General features: G+C 40.7%; 1 protein-coding gene across 3 annotated transcripts in view; it reads right to left on the bottom strand.

Annotated features, from left to right (window-relative positions):
• Ccdc138 (coiled-coil domain containing 138) overlaps positions 1-25,836 on the bottom strand; it is an 83,887-nt gene that overhangs the window by 44,886 nt on the left and 13,165 nt on the right. For all 3 annotated transcript variants that reach the window (XM_048451760.3, XM_087898128.1, XM_048451759.3), the window contains exons 7-12: positions 22,118-22,276; positions 16,762-16,881; positions 8,916-8,993; positions 7,696-7,803; positions 5,474-5,635; positions 1,809-1,925 (exon numbers count right to left, since the gene is read on the bottom strand). In XM_048451760.3, the coding sequence (XP_048307717.3) occupies positions 1,809-1,925; positions 5,474-5,635; positions 7,696-7,803; positions 8,916-8,993; positions 16,762-16,881; positions 22,118-22,276 (744 nt within the window). The remainder of the gene's footprint in view (positions 1-1,808; positions 1,926-5,473; positions 5,636-7,695; positions 7,804-8,915; positions 8,994-16,761; positions 16,882-22,117; positions 22,277-25,836) is intronic.

The raw sequence follows: 25,836 nt of genomic DNA, 5'->3' as shown, positions 1-25,836 counted from the left end.
GGAGATCAGCCCTCTGTCCGATGTGGGGTTGGTGAAGGTCTTTTCCCATTCTATAACCTGTCATTTTGTATTGTTGACCGTGTCCTTTGCTTTATAGAAGCTTCTCAGTTTCAGGAGGTCCCATTTATTAATTGTTTCTCTCAGTGTCCTCACAACTGTTTTTAATTCCAGGTCCAGGGGATCTGACACCCTCTTCTGGTATAAAACCACACACAGTCACACACATACATGTACACAAATAAAAATAAAATAAATATTTTTTAAAATGTAAGTGAAAATGTGAGATATCAAAATATGTGGGCTAAGGGAGCGACCTCAGGAGGCTACGTGCCTGCTGTACAAGCACGAGAGCCTCAGATGGATCGCCAGCACTCCCATCTATAACTCCAGTACTGGGGAGCTGGCAGCGGGAGACATAGGCAGATCCTTGGGCACCAGTAGACAGCCATTCTAACCAGCCAGTGAGATCCAGATTCAGTGAGAGACCCTGTCTCAAAAAGGTAGAGGGCTTATAGGATCGCTCAGAGGAACATTTGTTCCACAAGCCTCATGACCTGGCCTAGAATTTACAGCACCATGTCTGCCTTCATGCTACCATGCTTCTCACCAAGATAATAATGGATTAAACCTCTGAACTGTAAGCCAGCCCCAAATAAATGTTTTCCTTTATAAGAGTAACCATGGTCACGGTGTCTCTTCATAGCAATGGAAACCCAAACTAAGACACCACCTAAGACATTCTTAAGAAATATAAAGGATGAGATGATGATGATTTCAATTTTTATAAATCAAATAGTTATAAAACAAGACAAGGCTTTTTAATTTTGGTTTGTTGGTTTCTTTGGTTGGTTTTGTTTTGTTTTTCAAGACAGGGTTTCTCTGTAGCTTTGGAGCCTGTACTGGAACTAGCTCTTATAGACCAGGTTGGCCTTGAACTCACAGAGATCCACCTGCCTCTGCTTCTCAAGTGCTGAGATTAAAGGTGTGTGCTACCACCACCTGACGACCAGACAAGATTTAAAACATAAAAATCAAAGACCAAGATCCCTTATTAATCAATTATATGTTTATATGCTGTGATAGTATGAATGTAATTGGTCCCCATAATCTCATAGGGAGTGGCACTATTAGGAGGTATGGCTTTGTTGGAGTGGGTGTGGCCTTGTTAGAGGACGTGTGTCACTGTGGGGGCAGTTTTGAGGTCTCCTATGCTTAGGATACTGCCCTGTGTCTCAGACCATTTCCTACTGCCTGCAAGATGTAGGACTCTCAGCTACTTTTCTAGCACCATGTCTGCCTACACACCGCCATGCTCCCCACAATGATGATAATGGACTGAAACTCTCAACTGTAAGCCAACACCTCAGTTAAACGTTTTCCTTTGTAAGAGTTGCCATGGTCATGGTGTCTCTTCACAGCAATAGAAACTCTAAGACACATGCTATCACCATAAACATATACACAACAAAATTCAATAAATTCAAATCACTCAAGAATTCAAATAGTTAAAAAATTGAAAAAAAGAGTCCACACATAAATTTTGTGAAAAAATTATACAATAATGCAAGAACACAAAGCTATGAGTGAAAAGATGGTTACGATTCCTATGCTGACAGACCCAGCACATGAGACTGGTACACAAGCTGAATACCGTTCCTATCAAAACCTTAGGACGGTATTTTACAGAGAAGATTGTTCTCAAACAAAAGCCAACAGGTTGCATACACATGGAGCACTATTTATTTTTCTGTGAAGCATAACCAAGAGAACCGATACTAAATAGAGTCTACTAGAAGATGAGTCAGTACCTGTGCTCCAGCATCCAGCTGCCTTAGAGACCAGTATATAAACTTGACAAAAGGCTCATGCAGTTTGGCGTTCACAAATGGCATCCACTGGAGCTGCTCTGTCATCAGAGGCAAAAGCTGAAGGTGGTGGAAAACAAAAACAGCACATATTTAGATATCTGAAACCAATGCCATGATTTTCTAAAAATGAACTAAATGACTTTTAGGACTGGTCTATCTATTTCTACAAAGAAGCCAGTTGAAGTTTGGATAATACACTGAATATGCAGATTAATTTGGGGTAGGGAACAGATATCTTTAAAAATATGGATGCTTATTATTTAGATATTTTAAATTTCTTTCAAAAATTTTAGTTTTCATATTACATGTTTTATATCAAAATTACAAAATTGCTATTTACTGTACTTATTCTTTCATATGGCTTATGTGAGTGTTCATTCCATCTTGACAGCAGTACCAGTAGGACAGTGGTTAATTAACCCCTCAGCTTTTGTTTAGCTGATAGTCCTTGTTTCTCCATTATGAATGTCCAGTACTTTGTGTAACCACCACTGGCTCACCAGGATCTGCTGTAAGAGCTGCTACCATGCTCACAGAGGCGCCTTAGCATGTGGCGATGTGCTTTTCTCTTGCTGTTTTAAGTCTATTAAGACTATTCTTAAAGATAAAATGAATCCGAGTCAGATATGAAATAAGTAAATTATTAAGTTAATGTAAATTTTTTTGTTTTCTTTTTTTCTTTCCTTTTGTTTTTTTTCTTTTTTGAGATAAGGTCTTACCATGTATCCCTGGTTTGTGTGAAACTTAATATGTAGACTAGGCTAGATTCAGACTCAATCCACCTGCCTCTACCTCTGCCTCCTGGGTACAAGGATTAAACATGTGCTCCCAGGCCCAGTTCACATTTCATTTTTTAAATTATTTTTGAGACAATTTCATGAACTCTCTTCTTACTTTGAACTTTCTATAGAGACATAGTTTATATAGATGTTAAAAATTCTAAATAAAATGTGTCCTATTATAGGTATAATAAAGTATCACAAAGTATGTTTAAACAACACTTAGGTCTGATGGAGGCCTTAGCCGGTCAAGATTAAGATATCTGCCACCCTGTATGTGTTTCTGGAGGCTAAGGGGAAGATTCACTCCTTACTCATTCAAGCTGAAAGCAGAGCTCAATTCTCTGCAGTTCTGGCGTACATCTACTGCAGATCTACACTGAGCTGAGAACGGTATCCAGCCCCCAGAACTGTCTCCTTCCCAGTGTGCGTTTCCTTTCTTGGTCCATCTTCAATGCCAGCAATGATGTACTGAGTATTCAACCTATTCTTCTAACTCTTTCTTTCCAGGTCAAAGACTCAATGTCTACCGGAAACCGGGAACCTCCCTGTTCCAAGGACAGCTGACTGGCAATTTTCACTCCTTTTCATTATGCACCAGAACATACTGACAGGTCCCAGAGGTCAGAATGGGAGCATTTTTGCAGCCATTATTCTACATAGCACAAAAGAAGTTTTGAAGGACCTTTGTAGTTAAAAGATTTTTTTTAAAAGATGAATATAATTTACTCAAAATCCTGGACTACTTAACAACCATGAAATTATTCCTGAAAATAACAAACAAAACCTGTCCTTCCCTCAAAGTTTTTATACAAAGTGTCAATCTCTAAAGACCTTTCATATCTTGATATTATGAGCACTGATATTAGTGTTAGGAAATGCCTCCCTTTGATGATGAGAATCCTAAAAGCAGAGATTTTACCCTTAGTCCCAAATAGAATTAACAAAATAGAATTATCCCAATAGGTTTCAAATCTATGACTGTATGTAAAAGAACTATTCACATGACTGAATAGATGGTAGTTTGGGTACTTTTAAGCATTTTATTAAGGTCATGTTTTTACTTTTAAAAAAAATCCCATCATATTAATAAAACTACAAATACAATGCCAGTACCTAAGTAGACCCTGAATTTAATCTCCAACATCATCCAAAATTTAAAAAATTAAAGATGTACATCCAACGGCTAGCTCGATGGTTTGGTGGAGAGGAGTATTTTCTGCTGCAGAGGACAAGGGTTTAGTTCCCAGAACCCCATGTGGCCCACGACAGCCTGTAACTCCAGTTCTAGATCCTTGAGCACTGTATGCGTTCAGCACACATACATATATATAGGCAAACATGCATATACATAAAACAAGCCTTTCCAATTTAGTACAAATTAATACTGAGGTCTGGGATGAATCATGTTAAAAACTGTTGGTACAGACAATTTTCTAGCAAAAAATGCTCCTAAGTCAAATATAGAAGCACGTCCTTATAATCCCAAAACAGGGAGGCAGTGACAAGCAGATCCTAAATTCAGCACCATCCTCAACGACAAAGTGAATTTGAGGACAGCCAAAGCTACTGAGAACCTGACCTGCCTCACAAACAAAAATACTTGCAACATTTCACTTAAAAACATGTCAGAAAGTTGGGGCTGGAGAAATAAGAGCACGCCTTGTTTCAGTGCTCTTGCTTTTGTAGAGGACTGGGGTTCAATTCCTAGCATCAGACAGTGGTTCACAGCCATCTGGAACTCTAATTCTAGGGCAGTGGTTCTCAACCTTCCTAATGCTGTGATCCTTTAGTGCAGTTCCTCATGCTATGGTGGTCCCCAACCACAAAATTATTTTCATTGCTACTTCATAACTGTATTTTGCTACTGTTATGAATCATAATGTAAATGTCTATGTGTTCCAATGGTCTTAAGCAACCCCTGTGAAAGGGTCATTTGACCCCACACCACACATACACACACACACACACACACACGCACGCACGCACGCACGCACGCACGCACGCACGCAAAGGGGTCTTGACCCACAGGTTGAGAACCACTATTCTAGAAGAGCCAAACATTCTTCTGACCTCTGCAAGCACCACATGCATGTGGTGCACATACATACATGCAGGCAAAATACTCTCACATAAATTAAAATACATGAATCTAATTGAAGAATGAAAATACCAGAGCCAGTGAGATGGCTTAGTGGGTAAAGGAGCTTGTGTTTTTTTTTTTTTTTTTAATAATTTATTTAACTTTATTTCATGTGCGTTGGTGTAAAGGTGTCAGATTCTCTGGGACTGGAGTCTCAGATGGCTGTGAGCTGCCATGTGGGTGCTGGGAATTGAACCCGGATCCTCTGAAAGAGGAGCCAGTGCTCTTCACCTCTGAGCCATCTCTCTAGCCCCCGGTAAAGGAGCTTGTCACTAAGCCTGAGAATCTGAGCTCCATTCTTGGGGTCCACAGAGTGGGAAAGAGAACCGACTGAAGACAGTTGTCCTCTGACCTCCATACATGTATAGTGGTGGGTACTCCCCCAATTAAATAAACAAATGTAGCTTTTAAAATCTAAAATAAAATAAGTAAATAAAAATACCAAAAGCTTTTCCTTACTTAATCTTCATGTATTTCTAATTAACAACAAAACAAAACCTTGGGGGCTGGAGAAACGACTCAGAGGTTAAAAGCACCCAGGCAAGGTTTGAAGCACTAACACTGGCTCCAGGGGACCTGACACCCTCTTCTGGCCTCCACCAGGCACACATGTGGCACTTACATGCATACACACAAAACATTTACATGGGTAAAATAAAAATAAGTGAACCTTAGAAAACAACCTTTACACACTTCTCTTGAATGTCACTTCTCTGGGAAGGTTTGAATGATGGTTTTTCACCGTCCATACCAGGTTCTTCGGGCTCCACTTTGCTAAGATGGTGGTCTGATATCCAGTCCATGAAAATAATTAACAGCTCATATACTTGTCCATTGAGTGCTGTCTGTTGATCAAACATTGAATCAAACATGACTGCAGTTCGAAACTCACACAAACTAAAAACAAAGCCTTAAATTTGGTGGTTATAGAATAACTTATTTAAATTATTTTTAGATAAGTGTTTAGGTATTTACCTAAAATAAATTCCACATCAAATACTGCCAACTGTATTAAAAACATTAAATGCCTGCTAAGACATGTAAACTCATCATAAAAAGAAAAACAAAAGTATACTTTATTACTATAGTAAAGAATTTCCAGTGGCTACAATATAGAGGCCCTAGGCTACTATATTGTATTAATCCCAGCATTAAAGAAGCTGATGCAGGCAGATAATGAGTTTGAGGCCAAGCTGGCCTTACACAGTGAGACTCTACCTCGAAACCAAGAAAATTTTGTTTTGTTTTGTTTTATTGAGATAGGATTTCTCTCTGTGGCCTTGATTGTCCTGAAACTCACTATGTAGACCACACTGGCCTCAAACTCACAGATCTGCCTGTCTCTGCCTCCTGAGTACTGGGATTAAAGTCATGTGCCACCACACCCAGCTATTTTAAAATAATTGTTATTAAAATTATTTAAGCCTGATAACACAAAAATGTAAAAAAAAAATGGCTTTAATTCAACAGCATGAACTAGCCTATCTTAAAAAAGTCTAACAAAACAGACTTAATGATTCCCAAAACCAAAGAATTCTTATTGTAGGATTTTGTATTTTCTTCCTACAAAACTTAGGGTTTTTTTGTAATAATAACCTGTTATTAACATGAGGTGTAACTTTCTTTTCCTGGAAACTCTATTCTCCGAGAGCCTATCAAGACAGGAGATGAAAACAGTAAGATTAAGGTCTGGAATATAGCAAAAGTGTAGAACACTAGTATAGATGAGTGTGACCTTTGCTTCGTCCCATAAAGAACAAAAATACATTAAAACCCAAGCAGCGAGGCACACTTGTGAGGGGTTTTCTTGAGTAGATCATTTGGTCTGGGCCACACCTGGTGGCAGCCAAAATAAAAAGACATAGGACAGAAAGTTGTGTTTTGTGCCTGCTTGGCCTCACTCTCTTGGCAAGTTCACTATCTTGCTCTTGAGGCAATCCTTCACTGGTAATAGAGCCCACTTCTCTACAGATTCCGATGTAGACTGAAGACCAGCAGCTCTCTAGGATCCAGCACAAGATCAAGATTGCTGCCTCACAGACAGAACAACTATCAGTTTCTTAGCCTTCCATCAGGAGACAGCCAATGTCGGACTACTTGGGTCACAGCCTGCAAGCCACTCTAACATATCCCACATATCCCTTCATGGAATATATAAATGTGAATTCTCTCTCTCTCTCTCTCTCTCTCTCTCTCTCTCTCTCTCTCAATCCCACTCTCTCAGGGAATCGCCAACAAAGAAAAGGAGCCGAACAGCCTAGTTCTGCACTCTTGGTGGCTGTGGCAGCTCCTCCCCTGAAGTTGACAGCAGCCACGTCCTCATCTAATCATTCCAGATTTTGACCACACCTGAGCACAAACCCAGCTTGTGGCAGACACAGCACCACCTATGGCCTACACGATACAGAAGCTTCTGCTTTAGTTCCTGCATGTACTTCTGCCTCAATCTCTGGGACTGGAGAACTCACCCGGGAGTTGCTTTGCTCAAATAAACTTATTATTTAACTTTTCCAGTTCAACTTGATCTGGCTTACTGTGTGGGCTGGAAACCTATTATCACAATACAGAAAACCTATTAAGGCCAGGCGGTGGTGCACGCCTTTAATCCCAGCACATGGGAGGCAGAGACAGGCAGATCTCTGTGAGTTCGAGGTCACCCTGGTATATAGAATAAGTTCCTGGACAGGTTCCAAAGCAACACAGAGAAACCCTGTCTTGAAAAACTAACAGGAAGGAAGGAAGGAAGGAAGGAAACCAATTAAGATGTTTCTCTATAAATTAATTAAGATGAATTCTTTCAAAACAAACAAAATACATATTTTTGCTTAAAATAGAAAGGAAAATGATTAAAGGTTAAAAGAAAATTTCTTGGCTCTCTATTACAGAAATTTTAATCATATCATACCTTGAAAGGTTTAGAAACTGGTACTTTTTCTTGTTTTAAACTTTTCACTTCTTGAGCAGCATGGGAATCTCCTTTCAGTCTTTGTACTGTCATAAACTCATACTTCCTCTGCCAATGCACATAGTAATGAATTAGAAAAAGCAAGTAAATCACTTAAAAATTCAAGATAGGACTAAAGAGAGGGCTCAGTGATTAAGAGCACTAGCTGTTCTTCCAGAGGACTCGGTTGCAATTCCCAGCAACTACATAGTGGCCCACAGCCATCTCTAACTCCAGTTCCAGGGGATACAATGCCCTCTTCTGACTTTCATGGGCACAGGGCATAGAGCACATAGTGCACAGACATACACGCAGACAACAATCACAAACACTGAGGACCTGACTTTGCAAACTCTGTTTTAAAGAAGGGGCTTTATCCTAAGCCATATAATGAGCTGGGGGTGGGCAAACACAGCTCCAGAAATGTGCAGCGACAGCAGGAACTTAAACAGATAGCCTAAAGAGATAGGGGGCAGGACTATAAAATCTGGCAAGGTGCAGATGTTCTTGGGAGGCATCTTGTCCTTGAAGATGCCTTGTCAGTGATTTATGGCTCTTAGTTAGGTTCTCATGCCCAAAAACTGACCAATGGTAACTACCTTACCCTATGCCTTCCTTACTCAATTCCAAAACGCCAGGACATGAACTCCCCTGGTTACGGTATTTTCCCTTTAAAAGTTCTACCTTCCCAGGGCTCCTGCCATACTTTCTGCACCCACCTTGCTGGGGGGCTGGAAAGGTATTGGTCCAAACTTGAGTTTAAATTAAAAACCCTCAAGTAATTTGCATCGGAAATCCAGCTCCATGAATTCATTTGGGTACCAGGAACTTGGACATAACATAAAATAATTAACAAATTTAAAAATTATCGTGGGGACTAGAGAGGTGTCTCACAGTTAAGAGAAGGTACTGCTTTTGGAAGACTAGACATCAGTTAGGCAGTTCACAGTTGCCTGCAATTCCAGCTCCAGGAGCTCAATGCTCAATGCCCTCTTCTGGTCTCTGTGGGCAACTGCACACACATGGCACATACTCGCTCTAAATATACATATATATATATATAGATAGATATTAATATATTAATATATTATATTATATATAATTAATATATTATATATATTAATTATATATATATATATATATATACACACACACACTCAGAAAATAAGCAGGCAACTCACCTGTAGGTTATCTAGACGAGCTTGAACCCTTTTGGCCTGAATCTCCATCTTCCTGTTTTCTTCACTTACTTCATTTAGCTAAGGAAGGAGAAAAATTACATATTTCAATAGACACTGTAAACTATTTTGATATGAAGATTTCTCAATGTAATCTTACCAGACACTTAACTAAGCAGTGTAACAAAACAGCCAAAAGATCTCCCATTTCACTCTAGAACATTAATAGTACCTAGGAAATTTTACATTTTATAAAAAAAATTACAAAACTCCTGTGAAGGCTGGTGACAACTGTCAACAATCTGTAATCACTCACAAGACAGGTCCCCATGAGCCTTGTGGCAGGCTTCTAAGGGATTATCCTCACTAGATTAAGTGCAGTGGGAAGACCTACAATGAAACAGGGTGGTACTATTCTTGGAGCTCGGGTCCTAGACTACATAAAAAGCAGAAGCTAGCTGAGCACTGGTGTTCATTGCTCTCTGCCTGATTACAGACGCAGGCCACAAGCTGCCTCCTCCAGCTCCTATAACGTGACTTTCCCACCCTGATGGAATGCGTCCCTCAACTTTGAGACCTAGCACAGTTCCTGCCTTTGCTGGGTATTTCAGCACAGCAAGAGAAAAGCAACAAAGATGATTCCTAGGGTCTGAAAAGTCTGGTGGGGGCGCTGGAGAGATTGCTCAGAGGTTTAGAGCATTGCCTGCTCTTCCAAAGGTCCTGAGTTCAATTCCCGGCAACCACATGGTGACTCACAACCATCTGCAATGAGGTCTGGTGCCCTCTTCTGGCCTGCAGGCATACATGCAGACAGAATATTATATACAGAGTAAATAAATAAAAAAATTTTAAAAAAAGACTGGTGGGATATGCTTTGGAAGAAAATGCACTGGCCAGTTTTGTCAACAATGACACAAACTAAAGTCATCTGAAAGGAGGAAGCCTCAATGGAGAAAATGTCTCCATAAGATCAGGATGCAGACAAGCATGAAGGGCGTTTGCTTAATTCGGGATTGATGGGGGAAGGCCCAGCCCATTGTGGCTGGTGGTCCTGTGTTCTATAAGAAGGCAGGCTGAGCAAGCTGTGGGGAGCAAGCCTGTAAGGAGCACCCCTCCATCTGCAACAGCTCCTGATCCAGGTTCCTGGCCTGACTTCCTTCAATGTTGAACAGCAATAAAAAAGGAAGGCAAATAATTCCTCTCCTTCCCAACTTGCTGCTTTTTAAATCAATCTTTATTTTATGTGCATTGGTGTTTTGCCTGCATATAAGTCTGTGTGAGGGTGTTGGGTTCCCTGGAACTGGAGTTACCGACAGTTGTGAGCAGCCATGTGGGTGCTGGGAATTAAACCTGGGTCCTCTGGAAGAGCAGTCAGTGCTCTTAACCACTGAGCCATCTCTCAAGACCCCACCTTAACTTGCTTTTTGGTCATGGTGTTTCATCACAGCAATAGAAACCCTGACTAAGATAGACCTCTACCATGAAAAGTGTACAAATGAGTATGTACTGCAATAGCTACATTAGGGTTGTAATAGATAAATAATGGGAAGAACTGACATGTGATAGCTAATTTTAATTGTTAAGTTGACAAGATTTAGAATCACCATGGAAACACAACTATAGGTATATCTATGAGGGTGTTTCCAGAAAGGTTAACTGAAGACAGACCAGCCTTCAACATGGCTGACACGATTTCATGAGCTGGGCCGTCAAGCCAATTAAAAGGAGAAAGCAAACTGAAAACCAGCAGTCTTCTCTCTGTGCCACCTCATATGCCTGCTGTGTGCTGTACCCACCATGCTGTACCCTCAAATCATGAGCTGAAACAAACCTTTTCTCCCACAAGTTGCTTCTGTCAGGTTATTATCACAACAAGAAAAGTTAATACATGACATTTTTACAATGCTGAGTCTGTTCAACAATGAACGTCACTGGGCGGTGGTGGCACACACTTTTCATCCCAGAACTCAGGAGGCAGAGGCAGGTGGATCTTTGTGAGTTTGAGGGCAGCCTGGTCTACAAGAGTTAGGTCCAGGACAGGCTTCAAAGCTACAGAGAAACCCGTCTCAAAAAAAAAAAAAAAAAAAAAAAGACAAAAACCAATGAATATAACACTTTTCAATTTGTTTAGGTCTCTATCTTAATTTAATAATGCTGTGTAACTTTCAACAGAGGTAGCTTCTGTGTATTTCTTTTTTTTTTAAGATTTATTAAGTATACAGTGGTCTGCCTGCATATGTCCCTGCAGGCCAGAAGAGGGCACCATATCTCATTACAGATGGTTGTGAGCCACCATGTGCTTGCCGGGAATTGAACTCAGGACCTTTGGAAGAGCAGGCAATGCTCTTCACCTCTGAGCCATCTCTCCAGCCCCTTCTGTGTATTTCTTTAAATTTATTCATCTGTTGCCAATGATTTGCCAACAAAATACCTAAGTATCTTTGTGTGTATGTATACATATTTGTATGTACACTGCATGTGTATGTGTACATATACATGTATGTATATGTGCGTGCATACACATGTATGCATATGCATGTATGCACGCATATGTATATATGTCTGTGTAGAACAGTATCAAATATTAGGTGTCTTCTTCAATTGTTCTTTGTACTATTTTCTGAATTTTAAAGTTATGTGTATATGTGTGGGTATGTGCACATGAATGCTAGCACCCGCGGAGGCTGGAAGCATTAAATGTCCCTGGATTATGGGTCATGGGTGGTTGTGAGCCTCCCACACGGTGCTTGGAAGTGAACCCGGGTCCTCTGAAGAGTAGTACCTGCTCTTAACCATACAGCCATCTCCCCAGTACCTTTTGGAGATGTCTGTGATTTCAGGCATGTTCTTTACCACCAAGCTACATCACACCAGAAGCTTCCATCTTTTATAACACAGGGGTTTCCAAGCACCTCACAATAAAAAAAAAATTTCTACTATTTTTCGGTAGAAATCTTAGAATTATTCATAACAATCTGCTGCACGTTCACTGTTTATAAGGGCTGACATCCAGAGGAGATGCCCTCTTTTCTAGATTATTATGCCATTCATCTCTAAGATCTCTGACTTCTTTTGCTCCCTTAGATCAGGCAGGTGGAGCTCTACTATCACAGGATAGAGAGGGTCTATATCTCTATCCAGCAGTGCAGATGTTCCAGAAAATGAACCTTCAGCCATTAGTAGCCCTTAAGATTAAGGGGATGAAGTCTCAGAGAGGAAAACTGAGGCAGAATGGACAAAGGTAGGGGTCACAAGAAAGGAAAGGAGACTCTAATATTAGCATTTGGGTGAAGTTCTTGTCAGCTGAGAGTCAAAATTGTTGATACAGCTAACAAATTTGCCGTGAAGATTGCCTGCACAGATGATGATCATTTTATAGATCCATTCTTCAGTTGAGAGGCACCTAGGATGTTTCCAGGTTCTGGCTATTACAAATAATGCTGTTATGAACATAGTTGAGCAAATGTCCTTGTGGTATGATTGAGCATCCATTTGGTATATGCCCAAAACTGGTATTGCTGGGTCTTGAAGCAGATTGAGTACCAATTTTCTGAGAAAACGCTATACTAATTTCCAAAGCAGTTGTACAAGTTTGCACTTCCATCAGCAATGAAGGAGTGTCCTTACTCCACATCCTCTCTAGCGTAAGCTGTTATCAGAGTTTTTGATCTTGGCCATTCTGAGGTGTAAGATGGTATTTCAAGAGTTGTTTTGATTTGCATTTCTCTGATGACTAAGGATGTTGAGGATTTCCTTAAGTGTCTTTCGGTCATTTGAGATTCCTCTGTTGAAAGTTTTCTGTTTAGATCTGTATCCCATATTTTAAATTGGATTATTTGGGTCTTTTGATGTCTAGTTTCTTGAGTTCTTTGCATATTTTGGAGATCAGTCCTCTGTCAGATGTGAGGTTGGTAAAGATCTTTTCCCATTCTGTAGGCTGCCGTTTTGTCTTGTTGACTGTGTCCTTTCCTTTACAGAAGCTTCTCAGTTTCAGGAGGTCCCATTTATTAATTGTTTCTCTCAGTGTCTGTGCTGCTAGAGAAGTGGGTCTCCTGTGCCAATGCATTAATGTATACGTCCTACTTTCTCTTCTATTAAGTTCAGTGTGATTGGATTTATACTGAGGTCTTTAATCCATTTGGACTTGAGTTTTGGGCATAGAGAGAGATATGGATCTATTTGCATTCTTCTACATGTTGACATCCAGTTATGCCAGCACCATTTTTGAAAATTTTTTTTCCATTCTATAATTTTAGCTTCGTTGTCAAAAATCAGGTGCTCATAGGTGTGTGGTGGTACGGGAGAATTGTCTGTATTCTGTCAATCATATTTTAAATAGATGCTGATTGGCCAGGTAGGAAGTATAGGCGGGTTAACCAGACAAGAAGTAGAGGTGGGGTGATGAGAGCAGGAGTAGTCTGGGAAGCAGGAAGTTCCCTCGGCATTCCTGCCCAGACTCCGAAGAGGCAAGAAGTGAGCTGCCCCACTGAGAAAGGTACCGAGCCATGTGGCTAACATAGATAAGAATAATGGGTTCATATAAGCGACAAGAGCTAATAAGTAGCCTGAGCTAACGGGCCAATCAGTTTTATAACTTATGGAAACCTCTGTGTGATTTTCCTTGGGACTTGCCGACTGTGGGGTACTGGGCGGGACAGAAACACCAACAAGCAGGCCCATTCATGTTACAGTATGGATTGATATTAGGATCTTTAATTTAATTCCATTGGTCCTCCTGTCTGTTTTTATGCCAAAACCAAGCAGTTTTCATTACTATAGCTCTATAGTAGAGTTTGAAGTTAGGCACAGTGACGTATTCAAAAGTTCCTTTATTGTACAGGGTTGTTTTGGCTATCTAGGACTTTTTTTTTCATATGAAGTTAAGTATTGTCCTTTCAACGTCTATAAAGGATTTTGCTGGGATTTGAACTCTATAGATGACTTTGGTAAGACTGCCATTGTTACTATGTCCATCCAGCCTAGAGCACGGGAGAGTTTTCCATTTTCTGATGTCTTCTTCAATTTCCTCAAAGACTTAAAGTTCTTGTCATATAAGTCTTCCACTTATTTGGTTAGAGTTACTCTGAGATATTTTACTTTATTTGTGGCTATTGTAAAACATAATATTTTTCTCATTCCTTTTTTGGTCCCTTTATCATTTGCATATAGGCGCCTAGTGCTCATGCTGTCTCCTGGCACAGCCTGACCCTGCCGCCTGGTGATGATGCTGTCTCCCTGCACGGCCTGACCCTGCCGCCTGGTGATGATGCTGTCTTCCGGCATGGCTAGGTAGAATTCTTAACCTCAATTGTTCTTTAAAGTTTTAGAATTTCAATCTAATTCCCTTTTATAGTCTATATTTTTAAAAACTGCTTTTACATATTTGCTGTATGGTAGAGAGCACACATGTGGAGGTCAGAAGGCAACCTGTAGGAGATGGTTCTCCTTCCACATGTGGGCCTTGGGAATCAATCTCAGGGCTGTGGGCTTGGTAGCAAACACTTTCATCAGAGCCATGTCACCTATCCCATAGTCCACACTTTAAGAAGGGTCTCAATGTCCATTTTTTTCTTTCTTGAATGTATTAAATTTAAAGTCATCACTTTTAATCCCAGCACTCAGGAAGCAGAGATAGGTGGATCTCTGTGAGTTTGAGGCCATCCTGATCTACATAGCAAGTTACAGGCCAGTCAGAGATACACAGTGAGTGAAACCCTGTCTCAAAACTAAGTGAATGAATGAATGAATGAATGAATGAAATCCACAGTTTCTCAGCCCTATGCTTTAAAGCAACTAAGTTTTGCTTCACTTTTGTTCTTAGAGAGATGGGATTCCATGTGCATCACCACGCCCAGTGCATTCCTAGGTTTATCTCAGTCTCTCCCCATCTACTTCTCCCCAATCAATATACATGTGCTGGCTGGTTTGTCAACTTGATACAAGTCAAGACTTACCAGTGAAGTGGGAATCTTAACTGAGAAATGCCTCTATAGATTGACCTTCAGGCAAGTTGGGGGGCATTTTCTTGACTAGTGATTAAGTGAGGGGGATCCAGATCGCTGGGGGCAGCACCACCATTAGGAGATGGTCCTGGATGGTATATGAAAACAGGCTGAACAGGTCATGAAGACCAAGCAGCACTCCTCCATGATCTCTGCTTCAGTTCCTGCCCTAACTTCCCTTTATGCTAGACGATAGCATAAAACTACAACTGTAAGCTGAAATAAACCCTTTCGGCTCCAAGTTGGTTTTGGGGTTTAATCCCAGCACCAGGAACCCTAACTAAGTCAATAGACATAAGCAGTCTTTTCTCCATCTTCACCCATATTCCCTCATTTTTACCTTTTAGTAAAAAATTAACAGAAGGAAGAAAAAAGAAGTTATAACTCACAAAAAGATTTCTGCTAAGCAATTTTAGGACTATGTATTGACAATAATTACAACTCATAGAAAAGTGGTTACTGTACAATATAATATCATTTTATACACATGAAAGACTATGAGCAAAAAGGCTTAAGTCTAGCACAGTGCCCAACATTTAGTAGATACTTGGTTTAAATTAGTAGTAATATACGGTTATAGTATTTAAGCCTAAATCAATGCCTAAAAGTTGATTTGTTCCCAAACTGCCAAGTTTTTCTTGTGCTTTCTTTTAAAATGAAAAAAAAAATATGTTCATAGGAGTGACAGTTAAAAGACAATGGCCCCCATAGGCCAATAGGGAGTGGCACTATTAGGTGGTATGGCCTTGCTGGAGTAGGTATGACTTTATTGGAGCAAGTATGTCACTAGGGGGTGGGCTTTGAGGTACCAGATGCTCAAGCTCTATCTTATGTGGGATTCCCCTCTGTATGTTATGAATATGTTTTATTACCATTGGTTATTAAAGAAGCTGTTTCACCCAATGGCTTAGTAGAGTAAAGCCAGGCAGGAAATCTGGACAGAGATGTAGAGAGAAAGTAGGTGGAGTAAAAGAGACACCGTGTAGCTGCTGAAGGAGACAGACCCTGGATCCTTACCAGTAAGCCACAGTCTCATGCCCATATATAGATTAATAGAAACGGGTTAATTCAAGATGTAAGAGCTAACTAGAAACATGCCTGAGTCATTGGCCAAACTGTTGCAATTAATACAGTTTCTGTGTGCTTATTCGGGTCTGGGTGGCTGGGAGACCAACGAGCAGTCTCCGCCTACACCTACCCATTGGCTCATTCTCTTCCTGCTGCCTGTTAATCAATATGTAGAACTCTCAGCTACCTCTCCAGTACCGTGTATGCCTGCATGCCACATACTTCCCGCCATGACAATAATGGAATAAACCTCTGAACTGTAAGCCACCTCCAATTAACTATATTCATTTACAAGAGTTACTGTGGCAATGGTGTCTCTTCACAGCAATAAAAACCTAAGACAATGGGTATTCTATCTGTATGATGTCTGTGCACCACAGGCAGGCAGTGCCTGTAGGGATCAAGAGGGCATAGGATTCCCTAAAACTAGAGCTACAGACAGTTGTGAACCTCCCTGTGGGTGCTAGGAGCTGAACCCAGTCCTCTGGAAGAGTAGTCAGGGCTTATAACCACTAAGACATTTCTCCAGTCCCTGTGCTTGCTGTCAATCTAGTAAAGTTCTTTTACTTTCATTTTTTAAACTGCCAAATATATCAGCTCTTTGTCAAAATAGATGAAAAAGAAGCAAGGATTTAAATATTTTATTTATGTTTACACGAAACTTATAATAAAGCTAACAAATTTAATAAAATTATAGCTGAAATGATGTAAGACTGACTTAAATTTCTTAAACATAATTCTTAAATCTTAGCATCTAATACATATGAAGTAGGTCTTACCTGTTTTCTTAGGTTATCATTCAGCTCTCTCAGGGCATCAAACGAGGACCTCATTCTCTTGTTCTCTTTATTCTTTTCCTTAAGAACGTCTGTTAAATGTTCGACTTCTATGCTGTGTTGCTAAAAGAGGGAGAAAACTGATCTAAATAGCATCTTAAGGCCCACCATGCCCAAGACCCTGAGTTAAATCCCCACAAAAATCATTAAAAAATAAACCAAATGCTACTGAATATAAGTTAACTAAAAAAATTCTTCTGTCATAAAAACTCTAATCAATGTATTTAAACATAGGTGAAAGGTAGTGTGTGTGTGTGTGTGTGTGTGTGTGTGTGTAGTATGAGTATGTATGTATCTAGATATCTATATACATGTATCTACATGTAGATATAGATATATAGATATATATGCCTAACTCTAACCAAGAAAGTAAAAGGTTTGTATAATAAATATTTTAAGACATTGAAGAAGATATCAGAGGATGGAAAGAGCTCCAATGTTCATGGATTAGTAGGTTTAATATTATAAAAATGGCCATCCTACCAAAAGCAATCTACAGATTAAATGCAATCCTCATCAAAATTCCAATTCTTCACAGAAATTTTCAAAAAAAGCATCTTCATATGGAAACACAAATACCCACCATAGCTGTGGTGATATTTGTTTGTGTTTTAACAAATAAATCTTGCCTGAAAATCAGCGTGCAGAGCTAAACCACTAGAGGCCAGGCAGTGGTAGCATACACCTTTAATCCCAGAACTCGGAAAACAGAGGCTGACAGATCTCTGTTAGTTCAAAGATACCCTGGGCTATATAAAACTGATTCAATATAAAAGAGAAACAGATCTCATACAAAGGTGATCCCGCACTTGGGACCCCATGCCTTTAATCCCAGAACTAGGGAGGTCGACACAGGGGTGATATGGCTGGGTGGAGAGAGGAACAGAAGGCGGGAGGAAACAGGAGCTCATTGCAGTCTGAGGAAGCAGTCAGTCTGAGGATGCAGGATGAAGAGGCAGTCTGAGAACAGAAGCGCCCCTTTAGTCTGAGCATTGGTAGAGGTAAGAACTCTAGTGGCTGCCACTCTGCTTCTCTGATCCTTCAGCTTTTACCCCTTAATATCTGACTCCAAGTTTTTATTATTAAGAACAATTAGAATTCGTGCTACACATAGCTAAAACAATCCTGAATAAGAAAACTGCTGAAGGTATCATCACCTGACTTCAAGTAATACTACAGAGCTATCATAATAATAATAATAAATAGCATAGTACTGGCATAAAAACAAACACACTGATTAATGTAATCAAATTGAAGACCCATAAGTTTGACTATACATGAGATCTCAAAGTCCGCCTCCACAATGACACACTTCCTCCAACAAGGCCACACCCACTCCAATAAAACTGCACCTCCTAACAGTGCCACTCCCTTTGGGGGCCATTTTCTTCAAACCACCACACCATTCTTGGGCATTGTGCTGACTAGTTTTAGTTCAATTTGACACAATCTAGAGTCATCAGAAAGGAGGATGCCTCACCTAAGAAAATGCCTCTCTAAGACCAGGCTGTAAGAAAACCTGTAGGGCATTTTCTTAATTAGTGACTGATGGGGGAGGGCCAAGCCTATTGAGGGTAGTGGTTCTGGGTTCATAAGAAAAACAGGCTGAGAAATCACGGAGAGCAAGTCAGTAAGGAGCACTCCTCCACGGTCTCTCTATCCACTCCTCCCTACAGGTTCCTGCCCTGACTGAGTTCTTGTCATGACTTCCTTTGATAATGAACTCTGATGTGGAAATATAAGTCAAATAAACCCTTTCCTTCTCAAGTTGCTTTGGTCATGATGTTTCATCATAGCAAAAGTAACTCTAAGAATGGCATATACCCAAAGTGCTCTAAGATGCTAGCTCAACCATGTTCATTGCTGCTCTATTCATAACAGCATAAATGGCCATTAACAGATGAATAGATAATGAAAATGTACATTTACATAGTTATTAGTATTTTTCAGCTGTTAAAAAAAATGAAATCATGAAGCTCACAGGTAAATAGATAGTTAGAAAAATCATTCTGACTGAGTGAGGCAACCAAAAAGATAAATACGGTATGTATTCTCTTACACGTGGATGTTAACTTTTAAGCCTTCAATGGGCATGTTATAATCTGTATAACCACAAAGGTTAAGGAATTAGGGGGAAGAGAAGGAACTCCCAAGGAAGAGGAAATAGAATGTATAGTTATGGGGAGACAGGGATGAAGGAGGAGACTGGAATGGAAGAAAAAATGGAGAGGGTGAGGGAAGGGTAAGGGAAGGAATTCAGAGAGGGACAGCTAACCCTAAGGGCCATTTGAGGGGTCATACAGAAACCTACTACAATAAAAGCTTCTTAAAATATACACCTATATAAATGAGATCACAAAACAATGGGGGAAACAAAGCCCAAGTAGACATCTCTCACCACCAAGTGAAACCTCCAGTGCCAGAAATGGGTTACATCTAATAAGTTCTTGGCTGAAGGGACCCTATGGAAGCCCAAAACAACTCAGGATATTGCCAAGGCTATTGATTGCTCTTTACAAACAGATAGTAAGGCTCTACTGCTAAAGACAACTACAAATTTCACCGAATACACAGAAGTCATGCTCGTGTCTAACTAGAGCTTCACCCTTACTGACTGGTATTCATGGTACTAGAAAGCACTTTGCATGCTACCAGAGGACAGAGGTAAATACCAATCAAATTACCAACCCTTTAATCCACAATGGTAGCCTGTCTGCATGATACACTGGCACAATAATGGCACAAAAGTTGTGGGTGTAACTAACCACTATCTGAATGGATTTAAGTCCTCCCCCAAGAGATGGAACTCTTGAATGTATTGGTACAGGAGACTACTTCCTGAATATAACACCACTAGCACAGACACAGAGATTGACAATTAATAAATGGGACCTCCTGAAACTGAAAAGCTTCTGTAAGGCAAAGGACATGGTCAACAAGACAAAACAGTAGCCTACAGGATGGGAAAAGGTCTTCACCAACCCCACACCAGACAGAGGGCTGATCTCCAAAATATGCAAAGAACTCAAGAAACTAGACATCAAAATTCCAAATAATTCAATTCAAAAATAATGTACAAATCTAAACAGAGAATTTCCAACAGATTCTCAAATGGTTGAGATATACTTAACTGTATATCCGTGTACTTAGCCATCAAGGAAATGCAAATCAAAACAACTCTGAGATACCATCTTATATCTGTCAGAATGGCTAAGATCAAAAACACTAATGGAGTGGATGTGGAGTAAGGGGAACACTCTTCAACTGCCAGTGGGCATACAAACATGTACAGTCACTTTGGAAAACAATATGGCAGTTTCTTAAAAAACTGGGACTCAATATACCTCAAGACCGAGCTATACCAATCCTGGGCATACACACAAAGGATGCTCAATTATACCACAAGGACACTTGCTCATAGCAGCATTATTTGCAATAGCTAGAACCTGGAAACAACCTAGATGTCCCTCAACTGAAGAATGGATAAAGAAAATGTGGTACATTTACACAATGCAGTATTACTCAGCTGTAAAAAACAATGACAACATGAAATCTGCAGGCAAATGAATGGAAACAGAAAAAAAAAATCATTCTGAGTGAGGTAACCCAGACCAAGAAAAACAAACATGGTATGTAGTCACTAGTAAGTGGATATTAGGAGTAAAACAAAGGTTAACCAGGCTACAATCTACAACCCCAAAACGGTTACGTAACAAGGAGAGCCCAAAGACAAATACATGAATTTCCCTGGGAAGGAGAAATGGAAGAGATCTCATAGGTAAATTGAGGGTAGGGGCAGGTGATGTGGGGAATGGGAACATGAGGGATCAGGTTGGGTGGGTTGGGGTGAGGCCGAGAGGGAAGAGTAATGAAAATGATGTCTTGATGGGGGGTGATTTTAGAGTTAGGGAGAAACCTGATATCAAGGAAACTCCCAGGAATCCATAAGGATGACCCCTTAAGCTGGTGTTCGGGAACCTAGGTAGTTTCCTCCTGCCTCAACTTGATGTGCCATGTTTTACTGAGGCCCATAGGAGGCCTGCCCCTTTCTGAACAGAGATGAAGTGTATGGGGGAGGGTTTTAGAGAGGAGGCGGGGGAAAGTCACAGGAGATTAGGAGGGAGTGGAAATTGTGATCTGGATGTAAAATAAATGAAAAAAAAATTTAATAAAAAAAAGAAGACAGAACTCATGCCTGACACTACTAAGGTAGTCAAGAACCTGGGATGGGTCATGGACTTAAAGGAAAACCAAATACTATTATTGCTCTGCTAAAGAAATGTAGCAATAAAATGACTCCTAATGACATTCTGCTATACCCTTACATGCTCAGCCATCATTAGAGAAGCTTGCTCCTGCAGATGGGAACTAATGAGAGCCACATCTGGACAATGTGCAGAGACTGAGAGACCCTGGAACACTCAGTCCTAAATAGGCTGTCTTTATCAAACCTCTCCCCTCACGGCTCAGGACCTATGAGGAAGTGGAGGCAAAGACTGTAAGAGCAGTGGGGGTAGAAGATACCAAGGAATGGTGCCTTCCAGACACAAGACTGACACGCATATGAACTTACCGTCTGTGGGAGCATGTACAGGTCCAAACCAGATTAGATTCTAACACCGAGAGGGTGAGCGGACCCGAGCCCCAATCCTTAACCCCGAAGCTATCTTCAACTGTCAACCAGCCACAACAGAAAAACTGGTTCAGTCTCACTGGATATACAAACAACACTTAAGGGACAGGTCCCACAAACAGCAGTAGATGCCAACACAATGAACTCAGTGATGTTTTTAGAGACTTTTTTTTTTTTTGGGTCTCATAATGCTTTGTTTGTTTGGGAAGTTTTTACCTTACTGGTCTTTTGCTTATGGTTTCAGGGTTTGTGTTTTTATGGATTATATGTGTCTTTGTATGTGCCTTCCTGTATTTGTTTTTCTTATGCTTTTTCTTTGTTTTCTATTTTCTTTTTCTTTTTTTTTAAAATTTTTATTTGCCTGTTTGTTTCCTAAAGAGAGAGAGAGAGAGACAAAAAATAAATAAATAAAAATAAAGAAAAAATAAAGACTTGGATTTGGATGGGTAAAGGAGGTAGGGAGGATCTGGAAGGAGATGAAGAAGAGAAAACTATGATCAGAATATACTGTATGAAAAATATTTTCAATAAAAAGAAAGAAAATGAGGTGTGCATGACTAGGTGCAAAGAGGAGGAAGGAGGTGAAATAAGTAAACACGACAAAACTATAATAATTAACGAAGCTAAGAAAGAGAATTACTCTATAATCAAATGTTGCATAATTACCTCCTTTAGAATTTGATATCTTGTCAGAACCTCTTCTTCAACACCTTTAACTTTGCTCAAGGCAGTTTCATGTCTGAAGAGCAGCTGTTCTCGTTCTGCTAAGAACCGTTCTCGGTTTTGAAGTTCTTCAGCAAACTTCTGCTGTGATGCGGTTTCACACTACCAAAACACACAATTTAAATAGTTTTTCTTAATTAGTTCACAAATTCTGCTTTAATCCACTGACACTGTTTGAATCAAATGGTTTTTTGCCAATGTAAAATAATGTGGTCACTCTGGAACAGTCTGGCAGTTCCTTAAAATATGTTAAACATAGTGACCACCTGACTCCAGCATTCCAACAGAAAGAAAAGCATATATTCATACAAAACTTAAACACAAAGGCTCACAGCAACATCATCGCAATAGTCTAAAATGTAAACAACCTACAACTAGTTAGTTTGAACTGCTGACTTGATACCACCTATAATTACCTGGAAGGGTGTCTTTATATAATATTACCTAGATCAGATTGGCCTGTGAGCATGCCTATGGGGGACTGTCTTGCCCAGCCCATTGTGGATGGTACCATTCCCTTGGCGGGAGTCCTGAGCTATATAAGACAGTATGGAAAGCTAGATGGGTAACGCATGTCTGTTTGCTCTCAACTGTGGATATGACATGACTAGTTGTTTTTTTAGTTCCTGCCGCCTTGACTTCCTGCTATTATGGACTGCATCCTGGGGTGGCAAGCCAACAAATCATTCGCTCCCCTCTGCTCATTTCTGCCGGAGTATTTTATCACAGCTACAGAAATGAAACTAGGACACAGCCCAGTGTCCAGCAATTAATGAATAACAAAAGAAAATGTGGTATATTGATATAGGAGGGTCATCTGTCTATGTGTTGCTTTCATTGGTTAATTAATAAAGAAACTGCTTGGCCTGATAGGTCAGAACATAGGTAGGCAGAGTAGACAGAACAGAGTGTTGGGAGAAAGAAGCAGAGTCAGGCAGAGGCAGAGACCCGCCTCCATGGAGCCAGGAGCCAGGTCAGAGCAACAAGCTCATGGTGAGACACAGATTATTAGAAATGGGTTGAATCAATATGAGAGAGTTAGCCAATAAGATGCTACAGCTAATGGGCCAGGCAGTGTTTATGTGAATACAGTTTTCGTGTAATTATTTCGGGTGTGAACTAGCTGGGAGCCGGGCGGCCCGCCACTCCGTCTACAGTATATAACAGCAATATTTAGCAAGAAGAAGCATGGACTGATCTATGATTCAACAGTAATAAGCTTTAAAAACACACTAAGTGAAAGGACCCAGACACAAGTTACTATACACCATTAGGACAGCATGTGTAGAATACCCAGAATGTACAAATCTAAGGAGACAGAAAATAGATCAGTGGCTGTCTCTGGAGAATGAAGAAATATTCTAAAATTGGTTGAGATGGCATGCAACTTCATGAGTATAAGAGATCTCCTGAGTGGGGGGGGGGGGTTGAGGGAGAACAGTAAAGGGGAGGGGAAGGGGAATGAGGTGGGGAGGGATGGAGTGGGAGAGCAACAAATGAGAGATCTTGATAGAGGGAGCCATTATGGGGTTAGGGAGAAACCTGATGCCAGGGAAATTCCCAGGATGGCCCCAGCTAAGACTCCTAGCAGTAGTGGAGAGGGAGCCTTAACTGGCCTTCCCCTGTAATCAGATTGGTGACTACCCCAGCTATCATCATAGAGTCTTCATCCAGAAACTGATGGAGCCAGATGCAGAGATCCACAACCAAGCACCAGGCTGAGCTTTGGGAATCCAGTCGAAGAGAGGGAGGAGGGAATACATGAGAAAGGGAGGTCAAGATCATGATGGAGAAATCTACAGAAACCTCAGGAACAAGCTCGTGGATACTCATGAACTCTAGACTGACAGCTGTGGAGTCTCCATGGGACTGAACTAGGTCCTCTACATGTGGGAGACAGTGGATAAGCTTGAACTATCTGAGGGGCCCTGGCAGTAGGTCCAGGATCTATCCCTGGTGCATGAACTAGCTTGTTGGAGCCCATTCCCTATGGTGGATATCATGCTCAGTCTTAATGCGGGACAAAGAGGCTTGGTTCTGCCCCAAATTAATGTGTTAGACTTTGTTGACTACCCATCAATGGAAGCCCTTACCCACTGGAGGAGTGGATGGCAGGTGGGCTGGGGGAGAAGCGAGGGGGCAGAAGGGGTGGGAGAGAGAACTGTGGTTGGAAAGTAAAATGGAATTTAAAAAAATAATTTTAAAAAAAATTAATGAGTTATGAATTTAAAACGCAGTTTTCTAGTTCAGACCCAATGGTCACTGCGCTGGTTAGTTTTTTGTCAATTTGATATAAATTAAGAGTCCTCTGGAAAGAGAGAATCTCAATTCAGAAAAAAATCTCGATCAGATTGACCTTCAGGCAAGTCTGAGTCATTTTCTTGACTAATGATTGATGTTGGAGGACCCAGCCCAATAAGGGTTGTTATCCAATAAGGTTGATCAACCCTTGGGCAGCTGATCCTGGGTTGTATCAGAAATCAGGCTGAAGAAACTGGCAGTGGTGGCACAGGCCTGTAATCCCACCAATGGGGAGGCAGAGACAGGCAAATCTCTGAGTTCAAGTAAGCTCCAGGACAGCCATGGCTATGAAGAAAAACCCTGTCTCAAAAAACCAAAACCTTTCCACTAAAATCAGGAACACGACAAGGCTGTCCACTCTCTCCATACCTCTTCAATATAGTGCTTAAAGTTCTAGCAATAGCAATAAGACAACATAAGGAGATGGGTAAGCCAAATGAACCCTTTCCTCCCTGCCTTGTTTCGGTCACACTGTTTGTCACAGCAGTAGAAAACAACCTAGGCCGATCACAGATCAGAATCTCTAAAGCTACAGAGCAAAGCAAGCCGTTTGTGATTGTTTTAAATTGAAATCAGCTCTCCCAACAGGCGGCACCCAGGCTGGTCTCAAATTCAGGTGCCCAAGTGATCCTCAATCTTCCACGGAGCTAGGCCTCCAGGTGTACACCACCACATGGACACAGTTTTGATTTCCTAAGTTGATTGTTTCTATGCTTTGTTATAGAGACAGAATTCTGACTGAGTAAATAGATGACTTCCAAACATGGCGCTTACCCAAGATCAATGATGTGACTGTCTCTGTCGTGTTTAACGCTACAGCAACTCAAACCCACCCAGCCAAACCTTGCTCTCCTGAAATCCACTTTCCTTCACGCTGCAGATCAGACAGGGGAGAGCTGAGTTAGGCCCTCACTTCCTCTATGCTTCCTCCAGATCTGCACACCAAGCCCAACCATTCACCTCCGCACCACCTCCTCTCCAGCTGTTCCTCAGCCACAGCCGGCTGCTCCATGCCACCGCTGTCTCTCTCATCTAGCGACCTTCCGGGGAGTACTATCTAGACTCCTGAATGCTGAGACTCCCCTCCAGTCAATTCATATAAGCACAGAACAACGTATGTAGCTGTCCTGCTATAAAAAATCACCAGATGTTAATATTTTTCTTGAATCAAGAGCTTTTCGTATAAGAAATGCATTAATCTAGAATTAACTCCTCTCACTAATTAGTGTAAAATACTTATTCTTCAGGATTTAACTTAACTGTCAGAGAAATCTTACCCAACTTCCCATTCTCCCTTAATCAAATATCCATGATATTCTGTTATTCTTCCATTTAAAGTTATAAAATTAGCCTGGCTTGGT

Source organism: Myodes glareolus, chromosome 18 (genome assembly GCF_982192425.1).
Source record: "Myodes glareolus chromosome 18, mMyoGla1.1, whole genome shotgun sequence".
NCBI classification, from domain to species: Eukaryota; Metazoa; Chordata; class Mammalia; order Rodentia; family Cricetidae; genus Myodes; species Myodes glareolus.
This window is presented reverse-complemented; position numbering and strand designations above follow the sequence as displayed.